Source organism: Dendrobates tinctorius, unplaced genomic scaffold (genome assembly GCF_039654945.1).
Source record: "Dendrobates tinctorius isolate UK_male_01 unplaced genomic scaffold, ASM3965494v1 ptg000275l, whole genome shotgun sequence".
Classification (NCBI taxonomy): domain Eukaryota; kingdom Metazoa; phylum Chordata; class Amphibia; order Anura; family Dendrobatidae; genus Dendrobates; species Dendrobates tinctorius.
In genome coordinates this window covers 1,414,848-1,440,037 of record NW_027361942.1, presented here as the reverse complement: position 1 = coordinate 1,440,037, position 25,190 = coordinate 1,414,848, and the positions used below count along the sequence as shown (strand labels likewise).

At 46.9% G+C, this 25,190-nt stretch overlaps 1 protein-coding gene across 2 annotated transcripts in view; it reads left to right on the top strand.

Moving 5' to 3' along the window:
* DNHD1 (dynein heavy chain domain 1) overlaps nt 1-25,190 on the top strand; it is a 185,293-nt gene that overhangs the window by 135,995 nt on the left and 24,108 nt on the right. The window contains exons 7-11 of one of the 2 annotated variants that reach the window (XM_073559822.1): nt 6,210-6,443; nt 6,517-6,695; nt 8,823-9,722; nt 9,814-9,946; nt 10,328-10,390. In XM_073559822.1, the coding sequence (XP_073415923.1) occupies nt 6,210-6,443; nt 6,517-6,695; nt 8,823-9,722; nt 9,814-9,946; nt 10,328-10,390 (1,509 nt within the window). Of the gene's footprint in view, nt 1-6,209; nt 6,444-6,516; nt 6,696-8,822; nt 9,723-9,813; nt 9,947-10,324; nt 10,391-25,190 lie in introns of both variants that reach the window. The other variant, XM_073559821.1, reaches the window with a different exon arrangement.

The following is a 25,190-nucleotide window of genomic DNA, read 5'->3' as shown; positions in this document are numbered from 1 at the left end:
AATAGAGTCTTGGATACGAGGCATAGACACCGACGGGAACTAGTCAGAGGAGGACTGGCGTGTGTAGTGTCTGTAACATGTAATGCTGTGTGAATAGAGTCTTGGATACGAGGCATAGACACCGACGGGAACTAGTCAGAGGAGGACTGGCGTGTGTAGTGTCTGTAACATGTAATGCTGTGTGAATAGAGTCTTGGATACGAGGCATAGACACCCACGGGAACTAGTCAGAGGAGGACTGGCGTGTGTAGAGTCTGTAACATGTAATGCTGTGTGAATAGAGTCTTGGATACGAGGCATAGACACCCACGGGAACTAGTCAGAGGAAGACTGGCGTGTGTAGTGTCTGTAACATGTAATGCTGTGTGAATAGAGTCTTGGATACGAGGCATAGACACCGACGGGAACTAGTCAGAGGAGGACTGGCGTGTGTAGTGTCTGTAACATGTAATGCTGTGTGAATAGAGTCTTGGATACGAGGCATAGACACCCACGGGAACTAGTCAGAGGAGGACTGGCGTGTGTAGTGTCTGTAACATGTAATGCTGTGTGAATAGAGTCTTGGATACGAGGCATAGACACCGACGGGAACTAGTCAGAGGAAGACTGGCGTGTGTAGTGTCTGTAACATGTAATGCTGTGTGAATAGAGTCTTGGATACGAGGCATAGACACCGACGGGAACTAGTCAGAGGAGGACTGGCGTGTGTAGTGTCTGTAACATGTAATGCTGTGTGAATAGAGTCTTGGATACGAGGCATAGACACCGACGGGAACTAGTCAGAGGAGGACTGGCATGTGTAGTGTCTGTAACATGTAATGCTGTGTGAATAGAGTCTTGGATACGAGGCATAGACACCCACGGGAACTAGTCAGAGGAGGACTGGCGTGTGTAGTGTCTGTAACATGTAATGCTGTGTGAATAGAGTCTTGGATACGAGGCATAGACACCCACGGGAACTAGTCAGAGGAAGACTGGCGTGTGTAGTGTCTGTAACATGTAATGCTGTGTGAATAGAGTCTTGGATACGAGGCATAGACACCGACGGGAACTAGTCAGAGGAGGACTGGCGTGTGTAGTGTCTGTAACATGTAATGCTGTGTGAATAGAGTCTTGGATACGAGGCATAGACACCGACGGGAACTAGTCAGAGGAGGACTGGCGTGTGTAGTGTCTGTAACATGTAATGCTGTGTGAATAGAGTCTTGGATACGAGGCATAGACACCCACGGGAACTAGTCAGAGGAGGACTGGCATGTGTAGTGTCTGTAACATGTAATGCTGTGTGAATAGAGTATTGGATACGAGGCATAGACACCGACGGGAACTAGTCAGAGGAGGACTGGCGTGTGTAGTGTCTGTAACATGTAATGCTGTGTGAATAGAGTCTTGGATACGAGGCATAGACACCCACGGGAACTAGTCAGAGGAAGACTGGCGTGTGTAGTGTCTGTAACATGTAATGCTGTGTGAATAGAGTCTTGGATACGAGGCATAGACACCGACGGGAACTAGTCAGAGGAGGACTGGCGTGTGTAGTGTCTGTAACATGTAATGCTGTGTGAATAGAGTCTTGGATACGAGGCATAGACACCGACGGGAACTAGTCAGAGGAGGACTGGCGTGTGTAGTGTCTGTAACATGTAATGCTGTGTGAATAGAGTCTTGGATACGAGGCATAGACACCCACGGGAACTAGTCAGAGGAAGACTGGGGTGTGTAGTGTCTGTAAAATGAAGGATGCCGTATACTATGTGTTGCTATGAACTGGTGTGAATTGAACACTGATAATTTGCACTGACGTTATATGCGCTTTGTGTAGATTGGACTTTTCTGTGTGAAGATAACACATTAAAGAGATTTTTATTTTGAACTTTGTGGGTCACTGCCTCTTCTCTGTGTACGGTGCTACCGCTGCCTTATATATGGTGGAGAATGCGGGCAGTGTGAACTGAGGCATACCCCAGAGAGTGCTGCAGATTGTTGTGCAAGTCTGCTGGAAATATGGAGGAACTATTGAAAGAGGTGATTCTCATGCGGCAGCAGCATGAGCAAAAGGCGCTGCAGTGGCAGCAGTAGTAGGAGCAAGATGCAATGCTATTCCAGCAGCAGCAAGAGGTGCTGCAGCAGCAAGAGTTGTGGCAGTTGCAGTGGCAGCAGCAGCAAGAGACGCTGCAGTTCCAGCAGCAACAGCAAGAGGCGCTGCAACTGCTACCAGATGGTCAGCGGTGTGATAAGGAGACCCCTAAGGTGAGGGGCGATCAGCGGAGTCATGAAGAGACCCCAAAGGTAAGGGTGATCATTGGGTGTTCCAGTGGTCCTATGTAGAGTCTCGGCCCCCCAGGCCTCAGGCAAATGACTTGTTGCAGGGTAGAGGACTGGCTCCAGCCTGAGTTTTTCACTTCATACTACATGTAACTCCCTTCTTTCTTATCTTCATTGTATAGTCTATTCAGGAGGCTCAGACTGTCAGCTGGCCGCCTCCTCACTGGAAATCAGAATGAGGGGGGGTCCCCTTTACTACAGTCGCTTTAGAAATCTTAATATTTTTTATGAGAATGAGCACTAAAATATGTTTTATATGTGTTCCCGTTTTCATACAAAATATTTTTATATATTCAGAACTTGTATTTTAGAGATTGTTGGGGCTGCTAATAGCCATTTATAATGGAGGCATAATTTTTCTCTTTTTTTCCACTTTTTTTTAATTAATGTATGTATTCTTTTATGTGTGGGGTGTGGCTGGTATGGTGCAGTGGTTAAGTGCACAGCCTACGACGACTATAATACACTAGGATCGCTACCCTGGGTAGCTGTTATAGTGTAGTGAATAAGTGCACAACCTCCAATGTGGGAGACTGGGGTTCATATCGTGACTCTGCCCTGTTGGACATACCGTATCAGCAGTGGTCCTTGGGCAAGATCGCTAACACTATGGTGCCTACCTCAATAAACTCGAGTGTCACCAACAAAGAGAGTCATGCCGGCACGGACGTCACCCGGGTTAACAAGGTCCGCGTCAGATATCGAGGAACCAGGACAATTTGATGATAAATGGGGTGCTGGAACAAGCCATACATGGACAAGGCAAGAGAACCTGGATACATGAAGCATATAAGGAGACTCTGGATAGATACAAGACCCCTCTGTGGAGGCGTAGGAGTAGGATCCTGCTGTAATTAAAACGCGTTAGCGTGCATTAAGCTGGAGTCACACATAGTGACTCACCAGTGATCCCGACAACGATATCAACGTGTCAGGATCGCTGGTGAGTCGCTATGTGATCGCTGGTGAGCTGTCACACAGACAGCTTCACCAGCGATCAGCACAGCGACGCCCAGCGTGCGGCGTCGCTGTGTTCGTTAGTTACCAGCGCGCTGATGCAGGGAGCTGGTAACTAAGGTACACATCGGGTATCTAAGGGACGCATCGATACGTGCTGGTCAGCGGGAGACCAGCGACAAAAGAAATGTCCAGCAGTTTCCTACAGTGATCAGCGATACCCGGCAGGGGGGCCGGTCGCTGATCGCTGTCACACACATGGCGGTCTCGCTGGTGAGATCGCTGTTGTGTCACAAAACTTGTGACTCAGCAGCGATCTCTGTTGTGAACTCATTTTCTGCTCCACCAGTTGAGAGTTCTCCTTCCGTTCTCCCTCTGGTGGTGACAGGAGGTAGTGAGGTTGGTTTAATTGGTAGTGATCTGCCACCTGATGAGGAGGATAACGATTGGATCTCTGGAGTATCAGACTGGATATAAGACAGCCGACGCCCTATCCTGGTGCTGGTGATTCAGTCTGCTTCTCAGGTCTTGGACTTCAGCTCTGTTCCAGTCTTCTCAAGTTAAGTTTGTTTTTGCTATTGTTCACACTTGCTCTTGTTGGTCAATTCAGTTTTTTGTGGTCAGCCAGCCCGGCTGGGCTGTGCTGGATTTCCACTCTTATTTATCTGTATTTGCCTTTTGGTCCCTTATTAGATTGGCCTCTTTTTGCTCTGTCTCAGAATATTTCAGAGTGCTGATATAGTGGAAGAAGTCTAGTGACTTCAGGGTTAATTTTGCTATCAGAAGTGTTGGACATTATTTTGGTAGGGTTTTTGGCAGATTGCAGACAGTGGCTTTCCTTTCTTGTCCTTTCTAGTTAGTCGGGCCCCATCGTTTGCTCAGCCTATTTTTCTGCCTTTGTTTGTGTTTTCATCTTGTTTCACCGTCAATACATGTGGGGGGCTGTCTTTCCCTTGGGCTCTGCTCTGGGGCAGTTAGTTTTCCTCTTTTCCTGCTTTAGGCTTATGTAGCTGTCCGGTTGTGACGAGGCGTCTAGGGTCATCGTAGGTACGCTCCACGACTGCTGCTAGTTGTGTGGTAAGATCAGGGATCTGCAATCTGCATAGTTACCAACCTCTCTGGTTTTCTGAGACTTGGCTTGTGTTGTTTTTTCCTCCTCTGTGACCCATTCATAACAGATCTCGCTACCGAGATCGCTATGCGTGAAGGGGCCCTTAGCCTTCTGACTGAGCACTCCGCCCCGTAGCCTCAGGCGTTTTTAATTACAGTAGGATCCTACTCCTACCCCTCCACAGAGATCGAGATTTCAGAGATCTGGTATTTCTACAGTTTCTCATGAAATATATGAAATTGGAATGGCATTACTGCTCTAGAAAATAGGAAACATGCTTAATTTGGCCAATTCATGCATGCCCAGCAGCCAACGACAAGGCGATCTCTAGTTTGCTGGCAACCAGACTAATGTAACTCCTTTCCTAGGCTGATGCCAACATTTACATGGGTAGGTATGATCTAGCTATGATTAAAATTGCCAGAGGCTGATGGGTGTAGTGCTCGGTCAGAGAGCTAATATACAAATTACATAAGATTGACCATCATTTACACTTTTTGGAACAGACAGTCAGTCTTTTGTGAAATAGATTTATAAGTATGACACCTCTTGTGGAGACATGGGAAGTCGGGAGGCGGTAGTCCAGTCAAGTCCCCTAGCAGAAACCGCAGGTACCAGGGATCGTCCCACTGAACGCCCACTCTCCTTTTAACATGGGCATAACGCTACTCAGACAACACAGGGTGAGGGGAAAACAGTGTGGGCAATGCTTTATTAAACTACAAAACAGGCAGATAACACGTAGAGCAGTCCCAGCAAAATACCCAAGATGGTGCATATTACAGAGTCTCACCTTTCCGCTGACTCGCCGCAATAATAGCAACTTTTACTTCAGATCTTCCAGGCCCAATTACCTCACCTGTGGCACGCACACAGAGACGAGGTAACAACAAGTGTATGGAAGATGACAGTCCATTCAGGTACTAGGCCAGGTGACTGGAGGGTCACACCCTGACTTCTCCAAACATCTACATGGAGCCAGGCGTCCCAATCCTGACTTTCTCTAATTGTATCCATGGTTCAGCGATGGTCAGTGGAGCAGATCTGTATTCTTCCAGTCAGGGCCAAGGTCCCCTAAGCTGGCATCCTGTAGAATAATCTGTGTCCCTTGTGATGAAGCCATGAAGTCTTGGCTCCAGTCCTGTAGAGACACTCTGGATGTCTTGGCTGAATTTCTGTCTGTCTCTGTCTCTATACAGAGACATGTAACCTCTTTTTATAATTAAAAAGTGTCCTTCATCCAGTATTCACAAATAAAATATTTAGAATGGAGATCTATTTGCATAGTTTTTTTTTACATTTTAGAGGAGGAAAAACTATCTGGCCTAGACAATGTATAATTAGCATAATGGTAAACATCACTAGTCATCCAGGGTAAGAGAACAGTATGTTACATCTAATGTTAAATCAGATGTCAACTTATAAGTCAATAGTACAAGCTTACTCAGGCAAAAGTCTGTTTTCTTGACTAACCAGAGAGAAACACTTAAATTCAAAAGTCAACATATAGATAACAGTCTATTCTTCCTGGCTTTCTAAAAATAATTGGTTAATTAAGATACAGTGCTGTTTCTTCACACCTCTGATACACAGATGTGCAAACTACTTATTTTCACTATTCTCTTGCAATGTCCCGCACTTTCTCACTAAGGAGGAGCAGGGCCCATGGTGTGATTTTTGAGGGAATATTTCGCAGTATAAATAATGTTATGTAGGAAAGTATGAGGTGACTGTGGGAACCTGAGAACTCGAGTGACCTGTTCCAGGATGTCAGAAATTTGGTAACTGTGGATTCCATCTTTCTCTCCATTCATAGGTTTGTACGTTCTCATAAAGAATGTGGAGAAGGCCCCATATTGTCTGGAGATCATTAGTAGACAAGGAAACCATCTCCATCCAGTATCATCCGTAAAGAGCCAGGAACCTCCGTTCAGCGCTAGTGATGTCTCCATGAAGAAGCCATCGTTACCTCCTGTGATTCCAGATGAGACCCCAAAGCCCCTCCAGCTCTTCCTAAGCACTAGTCTGCCTCTGAGCACCTTCGTGAATGGTACAAGACATCTCTACTGCATCGAAACTTGATTTTTTAAATTCTGTAACCTTACACTTATCCATCATTACAGCCGTTGAGGCGTCATTCCTAAAAGATGTGACTATGGTAGACCTGAGCCTTGGTTCATCGGGGCTAGAGCAGGAGCTGGCCCAGAAGATAATGCTGCTTAAAGATCCACGGCTGCAAGAAGAAAAGTGGAGTCTAATATGGAGCGCATTAAACATGAGGAAGGAGCTGCACAGCGCTGAGGTTAGTGGCCAGAGACAAGTGCCCAGATATGACTGGCCCTGCGGTGTCATTCGAGAACACCTCACTATGTGACCCATCCTGTTCTCTGCACCCCCGTTCCTTGTTACCTGACCCGTCCTGTTCTTTGCACCCTCAGTCCTCATTACATGACCTCTCCTGTTTTCTACACCTGAAGCTCTCATTACCTTGCTCATCCTGTTCTCTGCACCCACAGTTCTCATTGCCTGACCATTCTGTTCTCTGCACCCACAGTCCTTGTTGCCTGACCCGTCGTGTTCTCTGCACCCACAGTCCTCATTCTTTGACCCGGCCTGTTCTCTGCACCCACAGTCCTCATTGCCTGACCCGTCCCGTTTTCTGCACCCATAGTCCTTGTTTCCTGACTCATCCTGTTCTCTGCACCCAGTCTTCATTGCCTGACCTGTCCCATTTTCTGCATCCACCACCCTCATTTTCTGATCTATCCTGTTCTCTGCACCCACAGTCCTCGTTGCCTGACCCATCCTGTTCTCTGCACCCACAGTCCTCGTTGCCTGACCCTTCCTGTTTTCTACACCCACAGCCCTCGTTGCTTGACCCGTCCTGTTCGCCGCATCTACAGTCCTCGTTGCCTGAGCCGCCCTGTTTTCTGCACCCACAGTCCTCGTTGCCTGAGCCGCCCTGTTTTCTGCACCCACACTCATCGTTGCCTGAAACATTGTCACGGGTGTGTCAGAGGCTGCAGTCACACTGCATCTAGCTGCAGAAGGTCTCTGTATTTGGCCTTGCAGATACCTTTTTAACCCTTCTTACTCTGACCCTGGAACCTCTTGAGCCCTCACCCTTACTGCCACCCCAATAATAGGTGATGGAAATCTCAAGTTTCAGATTTCGAGGATTGTAGATTCTTGCCTCCAACGATACTTGGTTCACTGGAAGGGTTACCGTCCAAAGGAAAAGATGGGGGTCTTGGCATCAGAGGAAAATGCCCCCAATCTGGATTGTGCATTTCACACCTCTTATCCCAAGAAACCTGGTCCTGATTGTCCGGAGGCCACTCGTAGAAGGGTGGGTACTGTCACTGGTGTGTCAGAAGCTGCAGACAGTTTCACTGCATCTAGCAGCAGAAGGTCTCTGCGTTTGGCCTTGCAGACACCTTCTTAACCCTTCTGACCCTTTTACCCAATGGCAACCTGTCTCCAGCTCTAATTGACACACCTTGACCTTGGTGTTTATAGACTCCCAGCCTGCTGCTTGGAGTTGCCGGTGATATTTCCATTTTCCCCTGTTGAGGCTTGAGCTATAGCAGTCGGCTTTCGTCTTTTTTGGTGTTTCTGGAGGACATCTGTGTTCCATCTCTCAGTCTACTCAAGATAAGTGTTCCCCTTGTTTGTCTATCCCAGCTGTCTTTAGTGGTAGTGGGGATCGACTAGTGCTACCCCGTCATTCCCTAAGTAGGGCTTATCGCCATGTTCAGGCAGGGATTAAGTTCCTTCTCGGCGATAGGTGCAGAACCTACATAGGTACATTTAGGGCAGACAGGGTTACTTAAATCTGCCTTGGGGTCTTCACTTCCCCCCCCTTACCTAGTGTTGGGCTCCCTTCCCCTCATCCCTTCGTGCTGCACTTAATCTTTCCTACACTGTGAGTGACACCCATCCTGTTCTCAGCACACCCAGTCCTCATTTCCTGTTCTGTGCACCCACAGTCCACACTACCGGACCTGTCCTGTTCTCTGCACCCACAGTCCTCGTTACCGGGCCCATCCTATTCTTTGCACGCACAGTTATTATTGCCTGACCTATCCTGTTCTCTGCACCCTAAGTCCTCGTTACCTTACCCGTCCTGTTCTCTGCACTCCAGGTCCTAGTTTCCTAACCCGTCCTGTTCTCTGCACCCGCAGTCCTCGTTTCCTGACCCGTCCTGTTCTCTGCATCGACAGTCCTCATTTCCTGACCGGTGCTGTTCTCTGCACCCACAATCCTCTTATCTGACCTGTCCTGTACTCTGCACCCATGGTCCTCGTTCTTTATTCCCTCCTGCCGGTGCTGACCAAGAGTCATTTAGCTCCAGTTCATTTTCCATTGCCAACTTTTACCACTCTGTCGTAGATGAGATGATACATTTCATGTTCTTCCTCCATGACAGGACAAGTTGTTGGATTATGTCTCGTCGGGAACATGCTCCTTGGTGGAGGACAAGGGTTTCCTGAGAGAAGTGTCCTTATGTGAAGAGGTCCAGGCAACACTGCGGCCATCACTGCTGGATGTGGAAGGTTTCCAGCATCGTGTAGAAGAGCACATGATCCCATACGTGTCTGCAGCACGACCTTGTGTTCACCTGTATTCCAAACTGCAGGAAATATCGCGGTTATCTCCACATTATCACTTTCCTGCTTCCTCAGTCCTGGACTGGGCCCACCATGCACTTCATGCCCAGGCAGGGAGTGGACAGGAGATAGAGAAGGTCCTGACTCGCAGGATCCTCAAACTTGTCCTACCAATGATAGCAGAGGAGCACAGACCTGTCCTACACGTACTGCTGGCAGTGGGGAAGCCGCATCCTCTGGAGTGGTTCTCATTCTTGGGACTGGCCTGGAAATCGCTGCCTGAGCCGCCAGCCTCCTGTATCCAGAGGCCACAGTGGGTGGATGCCCAGTCTTGGGGAGAGTTGGCACATCTGGAGAGGCTCTCTGCTTTCCAGGGCATCCGGTCATCCCTGAGTGCACAGACCAAGCAGTGGCGGGAATACTTTACTCTCCGCTCCACCGTTATTGGGCCAATACCCTGCTCCACATTCTCTCACCTGACGCTCTTCCAGGTGGCCATCCTGTGGCGCATCTTGAAGCCAGAGTACCTTGGCATGGTCTTATCTCACCTTACCTTGTGTGTCCTGGGGCCAGAACCTGAAGACAAATGTGAGGAGGAGGAGGAGGATGTCATCAGTCGATCAGGTCCTCTCACGCCACTCCTGTTCCTCCATCCTCCAGGTTCATTGGATCTTCCCATTAATTACATTCTGCACATGGCTAAGAAGAAGGGCAAGAAGGTGAGTGGTAAATCCGTAGGCTGCTTCAACGGTCTGCAGTCTAATCTCATGTAATTAGATGTCACTCCAGTCTAATTTCCGACACTTATAGGTTAAGACGATCTGGAGTGAGAACCCTCCTGCCGCCACCACGAGAGACGCCTTACTCAAGTGCAGGCGGGAGGGACAGTGGCTTCTCCTTAACTTGCTCTCAGGCCTGGATGACCTCTTGAAGACTAGAGGAGGTATGAGACGTCACCCCCCCCCCCCATTATTCACCCTGCAAAAGGGTTTACAGAGGGCATAATTGGAGGGGATCGATACATGATTTAATTACCTGGACACAGCATATAAAATGTGCCACCATACTATGGGCACATCGTGTCACATATTCCATCATTCCATGCACATAATGTATAATGTTCATAGTGTATAATACATGTCCTCATTGTCTGGATGCATCATTCCATCATTACATGGATGTGGCGAAGGATCTGTCCAGTTTTTCCGTGGAAACTGCTCATAATATTTTGAATGATTACCAGGATACAACATATAAGACGCCCATCACCCAGGGTCAGGTGAGTGTTATACTTGGACTCAGCCACTTTCTTTTTTCCCAGCAGAGGTAACTCCAGATTTCAGACTTTGTGTATGTGTAGAGGAGGAGACGCAGTGTTCCCTGCAAGGTAATACAATCCCCAATGTACATGAATCACCTGAAGAAGCAATTCTCTGTAAGACTCTTCCTCTCCTTCTGGTGTCCCCATGGACCCACCCCCTACCAGTGTCTACCGGACCTCCCTCCTTCCAGTGTCCCCAAGGCCTCTCCTCATTCCAGTGTCTCTGGACCCTCCTCATTCTAGTGTTCCCTGGGCCCCTCCTCATTCCAGTGTCTCTGGACCCTCCTCTTTCCAGTGTCGCTCGTTACCCCATTATTCCAGTTTACGGCGGCTCACCTAGTGCGCGCTTTCCCCTGCTCTTAAAGGGGCAGCACGCGTATGCTAAATGCCCTCAGCCTGTTGCTGAGAGGCATTTAGTATAATTAGTTCACTTGCAAGATGGTTCCCAGCCAATAGCCATCTTGTATAAAACACGTGTAGTGTTCTACCATGCAGTTGTGAGGTCCCCTTGGTCTCAGTGTGGCTAGTGATCCTGAACAATAATCCTTGGTCCCGATGTGGCCAGAGTCCTGAATCTGAACCCCTGGTCTTGGTGTGACCAGTGTCCTTAACTCAAATCCCTGGTGCTGGTGCAGCAATAGCCTGAATGTTGTCCCTTGGTTCCAGTGTGGCCAGTCCTGTTCCTGAAATCCCTTGATCCCAGTGCCTGAACATTGTCCCCCAGTCCGTGCGTGACCAGTCCCTGATCCAGTATCCTAGATCGGAGTGTCTGAACATAGCCCTCGTCAGTGTCAGCGAACCTGACCCCTGGGGTCAGCAGCTGCGGGACTGGGTTTTGCCTAGGAGTAGTAACATAGTAACATAGTTAGTAAGGCCGAAAAAAGACATTAGTCCATCCAGTTCAGCCTATAAAATTCTGTCAGAATAAATCCCCAGATCTACGTCCTTCTAAAGAACCTAATAACTGTAAGATACAATATTGTTACGCTCCAGGAAGACATCCAGGCCTCTCTTGAACCCCTCGACTGAGTTCACCATCACCACCTCCTCAGGCAGGGAATTCCAGATTCTCACTGCCCTAACAGTAAAGAATCCTCTTCTATGTTGGTGGAGAAACCTTCTCTCCTCCAGACGCAGAGAATGCCCCTTGTGACCGTCACCTTCCTTGGTATAAACAGATCCTTGGAGAGATATTTGTATTGTCCCCTTATATACTTATACATGGTTATTAGATTGCCCCTCAGTCGTCTTTTTTCTAAATAATCCTAATTTTGCTAATCTCTCTGGGTATTGTAGTTCTCCCATCCTCTTTATTAATTTTGTTGCCCTCCTTTGTACTCACTCTAGTTCCATTATATCCTTCCTGAGCACCAGTGCCCAAAACTGTACACAATACTCCATGTGCGGTATAACCAGGGATTTGTACAGAGGCAGTATAATGCTCTCATCATGTGCATCCAGACCTCTTTAATGCACCCCATGATCCTGTTTGCCTTGGCAGCCGCTGCCTGGCACTGGCTGCTCCAGGTAAGGCCGGTTTCACATTTGCGCTTTATAGCGCAGCGACGGCCTGCGCACGGCTGCCACTAAGCCCCACCCCCTGCCGGCTCCCTGCCCGCCCCTTCCGGTCATCGCCGCCTACTAGCGCACATGGACACTTGCGATCTGCGCACCGTATCTTTAGCATAGGGTGCGCAGATCGTGCGCTGGCCGTGCGCTAGCAGGATTTTGCCGTGCGCTGCGCACTTTTGAAGGTGCGCCGTGCGCGCCGAAATGCAACATGCTGTGTTCAGCGCACACGGGCGCACCTTCAAAAGTGCGCAGCGCACGGCAAAATCCTGCTAGCGCACGGCCAGCGCACGATCTGCGCACCCTATGCTAAAAATAGCGTGCGCAGATCGCAAGCGTCCATGTGCGCTAGTAGGCGGCGATGACCGGAAGGGGCGGGCAGGGAGCTGGCAGGAGGTGGGGCTTAGCGGCGGCCGTGCGCAGGCCGTCGCTGCGCTATAAAGCGTAAATGTGAAACCGGCCTTAGTTTATCAGTAACTAGGATCCCCAAGTCCTTCTCCAGGTCAGATTTACCCAGTGGTTTCCCGTTCAGTGTGTAATGGTGATATTCATTCCTTCCTCCCATGTGTATAACCTTACATTTATCATTGTTACACCCCATCTGCCACCTTTCGGCCCAAGTTCCCAACTTATCCAGCTCCATCTGTAGCAGAATACTATCTTCTCTTGTATTGAATGCTTTACATAGTTTTGTATCATCTGCAAATATCGATATTTTTCTGTGTAAACCTTCTACCAGATCGTTAATAAATATGTTGAAGAGAAGAGGTCCCAACACCGACCCCTGCAGTCACAGCGACCCAGTGACACAGTGATCACAGCGACCTGGTCACAGCGACCCAGTTAGAGAATATACTATATATAACCCCCTTCTGCTTTCTATCACTCAGCCAGTTACTTACCCATTACACACATTTTCCCCCAGACCCAGCATTCTCATTTTGTGTACCAACCTCTTGTGTGGCACGGTATCAAACGCTTTGGGAAAATCAGGATATACCACATCCAATGACTCACCTTGGTCCAGTCTATAGCTTACCTCTTCATAAAAGCTGATTAGATTGGTGTGACCGGAGCGATTCCTCATAAACCCATGCTGATATGGAGTCACACAGTTATTATCAGTGAGATCGTCCAGAATAACGTCCCTCAGAAACCCTTCACATATCTCACCAACAATAGAGGTTAGACTCACTGGCCTATAATTTCCAGGTCACTTCTAGAGCCTTTGTGAATATTGGTACCACATTTGCTATGCGCCAGTCCTGTGTAACAGACCCCGTCGCTAAATATAAGAAATAATGGTTTGTGTATTCCATTACTTAGTTCTCTTAGTGCTCGTGGGTGTATGCCATCCGGACCCAGAGATTTATCTATTGTAATCTTATGTAGCCGGTTTCGCCCCTCTTCTTGGGTTAGATTGGTGACCCTTAATATCAGGTTTTCTTGGTCTCTCGGCATTTCATTTTCCACTGTGAATACCGTGGAGAAGAAGGCGTGTAAAATATTCGCTTTTTCCTCGTCATCTACAACCATTCTTTCCTCACAGTTTTATAAGGCTCCTACACTGTCACTTATGATTCTGATACTATTGATATAGGTGAAGAACAGCTTGGGATTAGTGTTACTCTCCTTTGTGCTTCTCTGTTTCCTTTTTGGCAGCTGTAGTTAGTTTTTTAGATAAAGTATTTCTCTCCCTGTAGTTGTTAGATCTTCAGCGGGGCCGTCCTGCTTTAGTGGTGTAAATGCTTTCTTGTTACTTGGCGATCGCCCCTCTTACTTCTGTGTTTAGCCACATTGGGTTTTTCCTATTTCTTGTCCTTTTATTCCCACAAGGTATAAACCGCTTACAGCGCCTATTTAGGATGTTCTTACACATTTCCCATTTATTTTCTGTATTCTTATTTCTGAGGACATTGTCCCAGTCACCAGATTAAGGGCATCTCTGAGCTGGTCAGACTTTGCCTTCCTAAAGTTCAGTGTTTTCGTGACTCCCTGACAAGTCCCCCTAGCGAAACACAAGTGACACTGTACAATATTGTGGTCGCTATTTCCTAGATGCCGACCACCTGCAGATCTGTTATTCTGTCAGGTCTGTTAGATAGTAGATAGTGACCCTGGGGTCAGCAGCTGTGGGACTGGGTTCTGCCTAGGAGTAGTAACTTGCGGCTACCTGCAGCCCCGTCTGTCTCCACCATCAGGAGCTCCTGTGAACACCTGCTAGCTGCTTAGCTACTCCTGTTCCTAGGTAGGCCAGGCCCTATGGCACAGTGGGTCCACAAATCCATGTGCACCACCGTTGAGCGTAGCATCCCTACTGCGAGAGGATCTGGAGCACCCGAACCAGGGCTGGCGGGGTGCTTGGTACTGGGCCCGTTGATCTCAATGGGAGTTGTCACGGAAGCTGTGACCCGGTCCGTGGCCCTGGGGCTCCATGGCAAAAAGGGGGTGAATAGAGTTTATGAATAGTTCGTGATGCCACCTGTGGTGTTCGGCAAGTGAGATGTTAGGCCAACGCTGCATGCAGATCCTCTGGGACTGGTGGTGTGTTGCAGCCAAGATGGTGAAGCTCCCCACAGGTGGAGCTGTAGTCCCAAGGCAGTGTATATGTAGGGGTAGCTGAGAGGCGCAGTGTAGAAGCTGGTACCCAGATGTAGCAGTACCAGGTGTGTTGGTGCAGGAATGAATGGAGGACACCAGGGCTTGTCGTTCCAAAGCTTTACTCACAGTCTGTAGTACACACAGGTGCCTGCCTCCGTGCTGTGTTCTCCGGGTCAGGGGCTCAGTCGACCTCCAGGCAAGATAGGACGTTCCCCTCCAACACTCCGCCAACATGTGCCTTTCTGAACGTCTCCTCTATAGCGCCTTTAAGTGTGACGATCTCCTAGTACTGAGTTACACTGGAGTTTCTCCTTACAGATGTTCCAAAGAACTCTACTTGTACGGCAGACAGCTGTAGCTTGCTTCGGGGACTCCTTACTCCTGAGTCCCGGCTCACTATCAATGTTGCTGTTGTGCCCCCAAGTCTTAGATGGGAGTAGTGCATTTACAGCCCACTACTCCACCAGTGTCTGCTGCAGAACCATTAGTGTCCATACAACCTCGGGGACCGGGCCCCGGCCTTGCGCTTAGAACTTCTAGGCAGGGTTCTTCCTCTAACCCACATCCTCTGTTCCCTTTTACTCCTACGTTCCGTACTATTCTTTCCTTCTTATGGAAGATCAGGTCTCAGTTCAATGTCCTTCTCCTTCTTTCCGTTCCTGTGCCAGTAGACCCAGATCACTGAGGCAGCTGCAGCACTCCTTCCTCCATCCCTCTTCCAGGGATCTCCTTTCCTCACTCCTCTCTGAGTGACTCTCTGACTGACTGACTTCGAACTCCTTGAAATTCTAAACATTCCCTCTTTTATGTATTCTAAACTCCACCCACCTCCCAGCATGTTTCGTGTTCCAAGCAGGGAGCCACCAAAGGTGCTCTTCTACACTCCAAGCAGGGAGTCGCAATGTGGTTTTGCTGAACTACTGTGTTGTGTGGGATACGAGTGTTGGAGCGTGGTCAGGAGTTCCCACCTTACCTGGATGGTGGGGCACCACACCTCAGGAGGAGGTGCAGTACCTCTGTGGCAATTGAACTCTCAGGGGCGCCACAGATCCTCAGACCTGGGCATTTTGCTTGTCCCCACAAGGCCCAGGACAGTCTTCTGTTTATGCCTTTTTTGACAGTTTAGGTCTTAACTATGACAAACCCCGACAGGATCCTGGTCACTGAGGCTCAGATCATGCATCTGGCACAAGGTGGGGAGTCGCATAGCTGAGGACTTCTGTATTGAGTTCTAGCAGTGGTCCACTGAAGTTCTCTTGAACAATGCAGCTCTCAGGTGTCAGTTTCGCAAAGGCCTTTCCGCAACTCTTAAAGACGCTCAGGTCCTTATGCCCTTTGTTCGCTGGCGAAGGCTATGATCCAGAACATACAAATGGACAACAGAATCTGTGAAAGTCATGGTGAACAGCAGGCTGTCCATTATGCTTCCCCAGATCAGGTTCATTTGCCGGAGATGGAGCCATGGGAGGTTAGAGTTGCCAGTCTTCGAGTTGTGGAGAAAAAACCGTAGCCAAGATCTTGGACTCTGTCTGTACTGTGGTCTCTCTGGGCATTTTCTCAAAAATTGCCCAACTTGTCCTCAGTCTAGCAAACTGTCAGAATGTCTAAGTCTGGGTGATGGCCAAGGAGGTCACCCAAACTCCCAGGTACCTTTTTTCTTCTTCTGACAATGTACTGATAAATATGATGATATCCTTGGAGAACCAGGTGTTATGAACATTGGAGTTCATTGGTCTGCAGCTAACTTAGAATCATAGAATGGTAGAGTTGGAAGGGACCTCCTGGGCCATCTGGTCCAACCCCCTGCTCAAAGCAGGATTCGCTAAATCATCCCAGTCAGATGTCTGTCCAGCCTCTGTTTGAAGACTTCCATTGAAGGAGAACTCACCACTTCTCGCGGCAGCTTGTTCCACTCATTGATCACTCTAACTGTCAAAAAGTTTTTTCTAATATCTAATCTGTGTCTCCTCCCATTCAGTTTCATCCCATTGCTTCTAGTCTTTCCTTGTGCAAATGAGAATAAAGTTGATCCTTCTACAATGTGACAGCCCTTTAGATATTTGTAGACAGCTATTTGATTGTCCCTTTATTGATTTGGGACTGGTTTCAAAGTTAGGAATAGGGACTGTTGGTTTTGAAAGACCCATTCAGATGTTTGGTCTTAACAAGACACCGTTAGCCCTGAGTTTGGACAAAGGGGTAACAGTGGATTTCATGCTCCAAGTGGGAGCCCTCCACTCTGAATCCATCTCCTATTTTGTTTTGGATAATTTACTTGCTGGGTTGGTACTGGGGCTTCCATGGTTGCTGTGGAGACACTGAGTCAGCGGGTGCCCTACTGGAAACTGTAAGGACCAGAGATCATCCCACCAAAAGCCCGTTCTTTTACCGTGGGCATAATACTACTCAGATAACACAGGGTGAGGGTAAAACAGTGTGGAAATATTTTACTGAACCACAAAACAGGCAAATTAAGACGTAGAACAGTACCAGCAAAATACCCAAAATGGTGCAAAATTACAGAGTCTCACCCTTCCGTTGACTAACCGGGATAATGGCAGCTGTGACTTCAGATCTCAAATGAACTAACCCGTCCCTGGGCCTACTGAAATAATATGTCTGGATAATTAAGAATAAATGCTGTGTCGTCACAGTTACAAATTAATAATCCTGTTATCAGAAGGAGAATGTTAAGTGGAGCCCCAATTGTTACAAAAAATGTCTAAAATCATTGCAAATATGCTCTGCTAGTCTGGAGGGTCTTCCGGGGTACCTGAAGGACTTCGGAGATGTGTTCTTGGAGAAAGAGGCAAAGCTACTACCACCCCATCGTCCTTATGACTGCGCTATTAATCTTGTCCCATACACAAAATCACATAAAGCTCGCCTTTACAATTTGTCTGGGCCTGAATGGACCGCCATGAAAAAATGTTAACAAAAGTTTACGGAAGGGTCACACCCATCCTTCCTCCTCTCCTAAAGGTGTTGTATTTTTCTTTGTAAAAAAGTAAGATGGAGGTCTCCAATTTCCGAGAACTGAACAAAATCACGGTTAAAAATACTTACTCATCCCCGACCTATATAGTCAACTTCTGGAGGCCAGGTGGTTTTCTAAACTTAATCTTAAAGGGGCTTACAATATGATACGCTTCTGGAAGGGTGAGGAGTGGAAAAAGGCGTTTCTAACATCTAAAGAGCTATTTGAAAACCTTGTCATGCCATTTGGACTATCAAATGCACCTGCTGTGTTTCAAAATGTTATGATTTATATTTTCATAGAATCATAGAATCGTAGAGTTGGAAGGGACCTCCTGGGCCATCTGGTCCAACCCCCTGCTCAAAGAAGGATTCGCTAAATCATCCCAGTCCAGCCTCTGTTTGAAGACTTCCATTGAAGGAGAAGTCACCACTTCTCGTGGCAGCCTGTTCCACTCATTGATCACTCTAACTGTCAAAAAGTTTTTCTAATATCTAATCTGTGTCTCCTCCCATTAAGTTTCATCCCATTGCTTCTAGTCTTTCCTTGTGCAAATGAGAATAAAGTTGATCCTTCTACAATGTGACAGCCCTTTAGATATTTGTAGACAGCTATTAAGTCTCCTCTCAGTCTTCTCTTTTGCAAACTAAACATTCCCAAATCCTGCAACCTTTCCTCATAAGACAGGGTTGCAGACCGGTCACCATTCTGGTCGCTCTTTTCTAAACTTGCTCCAGTTTGTTGATGGCTTTTTTAAAATGTGGTGCCCAAAACTGGACACAATATTCCAGATGAGGTCTGACCAAAGAGGAGTAGAGGGAAATAATGACTTCATGTGATCTAGACTGTATGCTTCTGTTAATACATCCTAGAATTGCATTTGCCTTTTTTGCTGCTGCATCACACTGTTGACTCCTATTCAGTCTGTGATCTATTTGTATACCCAAGTCTTTTTCACATGTGCTGTTGCTTAGCCCTATTCCTCCCATTCTGTATATGTTTTTTTCAATTTTATGGCCCAGATGTAGTACTTTGCATTTTTCCCTGTTAAAAACCATTCTGTTAGTTGCTGCCCACTTCTCCAGTTTATTTATATCTTTTTGAATCCTGTCTCTCTCTTCTCTAGTATTAGCTATCCCTCCTAGCTTTGTGTCATCAGCAAATTTAATCAGTTTACCCTCAATTCCTTCATCTAAATCATTGATAAAGATGTTGAACAATACAGGGCCCAGGACAGAGCCCTGTGGTACCCCACTTGAGACATTCTTCCAACTGGATGTGCAGCCATTTACAACCACTCTTTGGGTCCGATCACTAAGCCAGTTAGGAATCCACCTAACAGTTGCCTTGTCCATTCCATACTTAGTCATTTTTTCAATAAGGATTGTATGAGATACTTTGTCAAATGCTTTGCTGAGGTCAAGATATACTATATCTACAGCATTTCCTTGATCCACCCAATCAGTGATTCCGTCATAGAAGGAAATTAAGTTAGTCTGACATGACTTATTAGTTAGAAACCCATGCTGACTCTGTTTAATCACTTCATTCTTATCCAGGTACTGACATACATGTTGTTTAATAATTTGTTCAAAGATCTTTCCTGGTATAGAAGTCAGACTCACCGGCCTATAGTTGCCTGGGTCCACCTTCTTCCCCTTTTTGAAGATAGGAACAACATTTGCTCTTCTCCAGTCTTCTGGGACTTCTCTTGTTCTCCAAGAATTTTCAAAGATTATGGAGAGGGGTTCAAAAATTTCTTCTGCTATCTCCTTCAGTACTCTGGGGTGTAATTCATCTGGACCTGGAGACTTGAATTCATTTAGGTTAGCTAAGTGTTTCCTCACTATCTTTCTGTTTATAGATATCCTGGATTCTTCTATTCCCTTAATAGGACAGTGAAGAACAGTTGATGTTACATTTCCTTTCTGAGAGAAAACAGATGCAAAATAGGAATTTAAAAGTTCGACCTTCTCAGCATCCTGTCTTACCATTTCATCATTTTCATCCTGTAAAAATCCTATAGCATCTATGACTTTTCTTTTACTTTTGACATATCCCCATAATCCTTTATCATTGCTTTTGACATCTCTTGCAAGCCTCAATTCATTGTCAGCTTTAGCTAATCTGATTTGTGCCCTGCAGGTTCTGCAGATAGCATTATATTCTTCTTTAGATATGCCTCCCTCTTTCCATTTTATAAACATTTCTTTCTTCCTTTTTAGCATGTGCTTAAGTTCTGTGTTCATCCATCCTGGCTTCCTTAAATGCTTCCTATTCTTCCCTCTTTTCGGAATTGTTAACAATTGCGCTTTGAGAATTTCATTTTTCAAGATTTCCCATCCTTCCTGGACATTTTTGTCTTTAAGGATATCCAGCCATTGGATCCCTCCAATTCTCTTTCTGAATCCCTTAAAATCTGCCTTTCTGAAATCTAACCTTGACGTCTGAGTCTTCACAGGTCTTCCTCCTCTAGTTATCCAAAATTCTAAAATAGCATGGTCGCTACCTCCTAGGGTCCCAGCCACTTTTACCTCCTCAACCATTTCCTCCCTGTTTATAAGGATTAGATCCAAGGTAGCAGTTCCCCTTGTTTTCTCCCTTACCTTTTGGAAGATAAAGTTGTCAGCAAGAGAGGATAAGAATTTCCTTGACCTTTTAGTTTTGCCTGAGAGAGATTCCCAACAAATGTCTGGATAGTTGAAATCTCCCATGACAACTATGTCATTTTTTGGAGAACTTGGCCATTTGATGCATAAAGAGTTCATCCATATCTTCAGCTTGCACAGGCGGCCTGTAGTAAATGCCTACAATGGTGTCCTTTCCATTGTTCTGTCCTTGTATTCTTGCCCAAACAGTTTCCACAGAACTCCCAGTCTCTGAAGCTTCAATCTCTGTGCAGATATACGCGTTTCTAACATACAATGCGACACCCCCTCCTCGTTTATCAAGTCTGTTTCTTGCAAATAAGTTGTATCCTTCTAGTCTTGTATTCCAATCATGTGTATCGTCCCACCAAGTTTCAGTGATTCCAATGACGTCATATTTCTTTTCCTGTGTTAGTAGTTCCAGTTCTCCTTGTTTGTTGCCCATGCATTGTGTATTAGTATAGAAACAGTTTAGTTTGTGATTGGTTTCTCTTTCTCCAATATTTTTATTAATTAGATTCTTTTGTCTTTGTTCTTCCCTTCCACTTCTAATAGCAGAGTTCTCAATAGCATTTGTCAGGTGTATGGCTTTTTCTGGTCTTTTGCTTCCCTTCCCATGTTGTTCTAGTTTAAAGCTCTCCTTACAAGTGTAGCAAGGCGACTTCCAAATACATGTTTTCCAGTCTTCATAAGGTGCACCCCATCTCTAGCAAGTAGTCCATCGTATAGGTAATTCACTCCGTGATCCAGAAATCCAAATCGTTGCTGACGGCACCATCGACGTAGCCAGTTGTTCACCTGCAGAATCTTATTCCACCTCCTTGTTCCTTGGCCATCCACTGGGAGGATGGAAGAGAAGACCACCTGCGCTCCCAGTTCTTTCACTTTCTTGCCTAAGTCTTCAAAGTCTCTGCAGATGGTTTCCAGGTCGTTTCTCGTGGTGTCATTTGTCCCCACATGTAGTAGCAGGAATGGGTAGTCATCTGTAGGTCTGAAGAGTCCTGATATCCTGTCAGACACATCTTTTATTTTTGCACCTGGAAGACAGCACATTTCTCTTGAAGTTATATCCGGTCTGCAGATAGCGGCCTCTGTTCCTCTCAGCAGGGAATCCCCCATGACCACCACTCTCCGTTTCTTCTTCACAACATTTTTCTTTCTCCATCCAGGAGGACTCTGAAGGAGTACAAGGTTGCTGTTTGTGGGCAAAGTCTTATCCTGATGTATTTCTTCATCGTTTTCCTGCGTGAGAGCCTGGTACTGGTTTCTGAGCAGTATGGGTGCTGACTGCCTCCTGATCCTCCTGCTTCTCTGGGTCACATGTCTCCATTCCTCTGTTTCTTCAGGTGCACTTCGAATTTCTTCTCTTTCTGTAACATGAAGAGATAATTCTGCTCTAAGAACTCTTCACCTTCCTTAATGATCTTCAACGTAGCTAACCTCTCTTCCTCCAACAGGGACACAAGCTTGCATTTGTGGCATGTGAAGTTTGGCTTTTCCACTGGTAAGTCTGTGAACATGTAGCAAGAAATGCAGCTCACCAAATGGCTCCTGGCCTCTTCCATACTGAGATTTCTTAAAAGCGGTTTTCCAATTTCCTCTTTTCAGCTGCAACGGCCAAAACCCAGTGATCGTTGAGCTCGCGGAGACTCTTCACTTATCCCAGAAGGCACTGGGAATATGCACATGATCTCCTCAAGACTCTTCCCCTGATTTTCTCTGATTGCATTAGAAAATACCGTATTTTTCGTACTATAAGACGCACTCCCCCCCCCCCCCCCCCCCCAATTTGGGGGGAAAACAGGGATGCGTCTTATAGTCGGAATGTACGGTACTTACACTTAGCGTTGTGACAGCTGGAGTGGGACTTCTGGTGGTCTTGGTCCGATGCTGCAGGGAGATGATGGTGCTGGGACCTCCAGGAAAATGGCCGCCAGAGGCGGCACATGTGCAGATTGAGATCTCGGCTCCGAGATCTCTACTCCCGAGATCTTGGGACGAGATCTCGTTGCCGAGACCTCAATGTGTGCATCCTTCGCCTCTGGCGGCCATTTTCCTGGAGGCCACAACATCAAGGCAATAGAAGTGTGGGGGCTTTCAGAAAATGTCTCTGGAGCCCCCGACACCACAGAACACTGCCGCACCATCATCGCCCTGCAGCGTCGGACATCAGAAAATGTCGCCAGAGCCCCCACACCAATGAGCACCGCCGAACCTGCCGCACCAGATTGGGGATGGGGGTGAGATCATCTCCCCGCAGGACTGTAAGACGGACCCCCTTTTGACACATTAATTTTTTCCCCATTTTCCTTCTAAAAATTTGGGGTGCGTCTTATGGTCCAGTGCGTCTTATAGTCCGAAAAATATGGTATGTTGTGTATTCAGACCCCTTTAAATTTTTCACTCTTTCTTTCATTGCAGCCATTTGGTAAATTCAAAAAAGTTCATTTTTTTCTCATTAATGTGCACTCTGCACCCCATCTTGACTGAAAAAACCCCAGAAATGTAGAAGAAATACTTTCCATACCCACTGTACATTCAACCTTGTGGTTTGTCTCTTTGTGCCTTGTGTTCTGCTTGCTGATCTTTCGTTGCCTGACCTTGGACCTCGTACTGACCATCCTTCTGTTTAATCCCTTTTTTCTGATCACCTATCTTCTTGTTTTTTTTTTACTTTGGACCGTTCCCTGACTATGCCTTTGTCTCTTCCTTCTGATTTTGGCGTACCATCCTCGCTTTTGACCTCAGACTCTTTGACTATTACATCACAAAGCTTTTCTGTGAGAAGTGACTCTGCATCACTCAGAGACTCTCCGCCATGGACAGGTGATAAGGATATCTAATGTGGTTTCCAGGATGAGCTTCCTTCCAGTAAAGCATTTTGTAGCTCCAGATACAAATATTAGGGTTTGTATCTACCAAATGTTTATGAGGGATAAGTTTTCTGCGTCATGGCGAGAGTAGGGATGTAACGCATTTACTGACTTTTGAGGTAGTTGAACGTCCCTTTTGCCCAGCGACAGGCCCAAAACATCACTGTTCTAGAGGAGATCTGCATGGAGGAATGAGCCAACATACCACCAACAGTGTGGGCCAACCTTGTGAAGACTTACCGAAAACATTTGACCTTTGCCAAAAACGGATATATAACAAAATATTGAGATGAACTTTTGTTAATGACCAAATACTTATTTTCCACCATAATTTGCAAAATAAATCTTCCCAAATCAGACAAGGTGATTTTCTGGATTTGTTTCCTCATTGTGTCTCTCATAGTTGTCGTCTACCTATGATGTCAATTACAGGCCACTCTCATCTTTACAGGTGGGAGAACTTGCACAATTGGTGGCTGATTAAATACTTCTTTTCCCCACGGTTATTGTATGCGCTGTATTGTTCTGTCCGGTTTGTAAAATCTTTTGTGTATATTTTTTATAAAAATGTAATAGTTCTGTTCCTCTTGTTCTGTAAACTGCACCCCAAAGACATACACTGTCGGTAACGGGCATCCAGTATAAATGATTGGTGGTGGCAGCGAGTAGTTACTTTTGTTATTGCAGAGCTGGCAGTGACTGTACCGAATGTATATACATTTTCCATGCTTTGGTATCCGAGGTGTGTATACCGTACGCTCACTGTTAGTTCTCCACTAAGTGGCCTAATGATGAAAACAGTCTGTGCCCCCTCTATGAATCGTCAGTCAATTGTGTAATTGTCCTGATGATAGGGGGCAGCAGAGGACTGTTCATGACAAAAAGGTGACATCATATTGGTTTAGCACAACTCTCCTCAAGCTGTGATCTCCTTCCATTGTCCTCCGGTTTCCTTCCTTCCAGTGTTCCCAGTTCCTCCTCCTTCCAGTGCTCCCAGTTCCTCCTCCTTCCAGTGTTCTCAGATCCTTTTCCTGCCAGTGACCCCAGACGCCCCTCCTTCCAGTGTCGCCCGGTTCCACCCAGCTTCCTCTTCCATTTCCAGTTCCACCGTCCTTCCAATGTTCCCCGATTGCTCCTCCTTTCAGTGTCCTCTGTATTCCCCTCCTTTCAGTGCCCTATGTATCCCACTATTCCCCTTCCTTCTGGTATTCTCTGTATCCCCCTCCTTCCTTCCAGTGTCCCCCTATTTCCACTCTTTCTCATGTCCTCTGTATCCCTCCTTGTTCTGGTGTCTTCCTATTCCCCCTCCTTCTGATGTTCTCTGTATCCTCCCTTCCATTGTCCCAATATTTCTACTCTTTCTGGTGTCCTCTGTATCCCCCCTCCTTCCAGTGTCCCCCTATTCCCCCTCCTTCTGGTGTCCTCCTCTTCCCCCTCTTTCTGGTGTCCTCTGTAGCCCCCTCCTTCTGGTGTCCTCTGTATCCCCCCTCCTTCCAGTGTCCCCCTATTCCCCCTCCTTCTGGTGTCCTCCTATTCCCACTCTTTCTGGTGTCCTCTGTATCCCCCCTCCTTCCAGTGTCCCCCCTATTCCCACTGTTTCTGATGTTCTCTGAATTCCCCCTCCTTCCAGTGTCCCCCTATTTCCATTCTTTCTGGTGTCCTCTGTATCCCCCCTCCTTCTGGTGTCCTCCTATTCCCACTCTTTCTGTGTCCTCTGTATCCCCCTCCTTCTGGTGTCCTCCTATTCCCCGTCTTTCTGGTGTCCTCTGTATCCCCCCTCCTTCCAGTGTCCCCCTATTTCCATTCTTTCTGGTGTCCTCTGTATCCCCCCTCCTTCTGGTGTCCTCCTATTCCCACTCTTTCTGGTGTCCTCTGTATCCCCTTCCTTCTGGTGTCCCCCTATTTCCCGTCTTTCTGGTGTCCTCTGTATCCCCCCTCTTTCTGGTGTACCCCTATTCCCATGTTCTCTGTATCCTCCCTACTTCCAGTGTCCCAATATTTCCACTCTTTCTGGTGTCCTCTGTATCTCCACTCCTTCTGGTGTACCCTGATTTCCACTTGTTCCAGTGTCCCCTGATTTTTCCTCCTTCTAGTGTCTCCATTTACCCTCCTTTGTGCCCCCTCTTCTCAGTGTCCCCCATAACCACTCTCCGCCACCTGTTTCTTCCCAGCTCCCCTTCTTTGTTCTCCTCCATGAG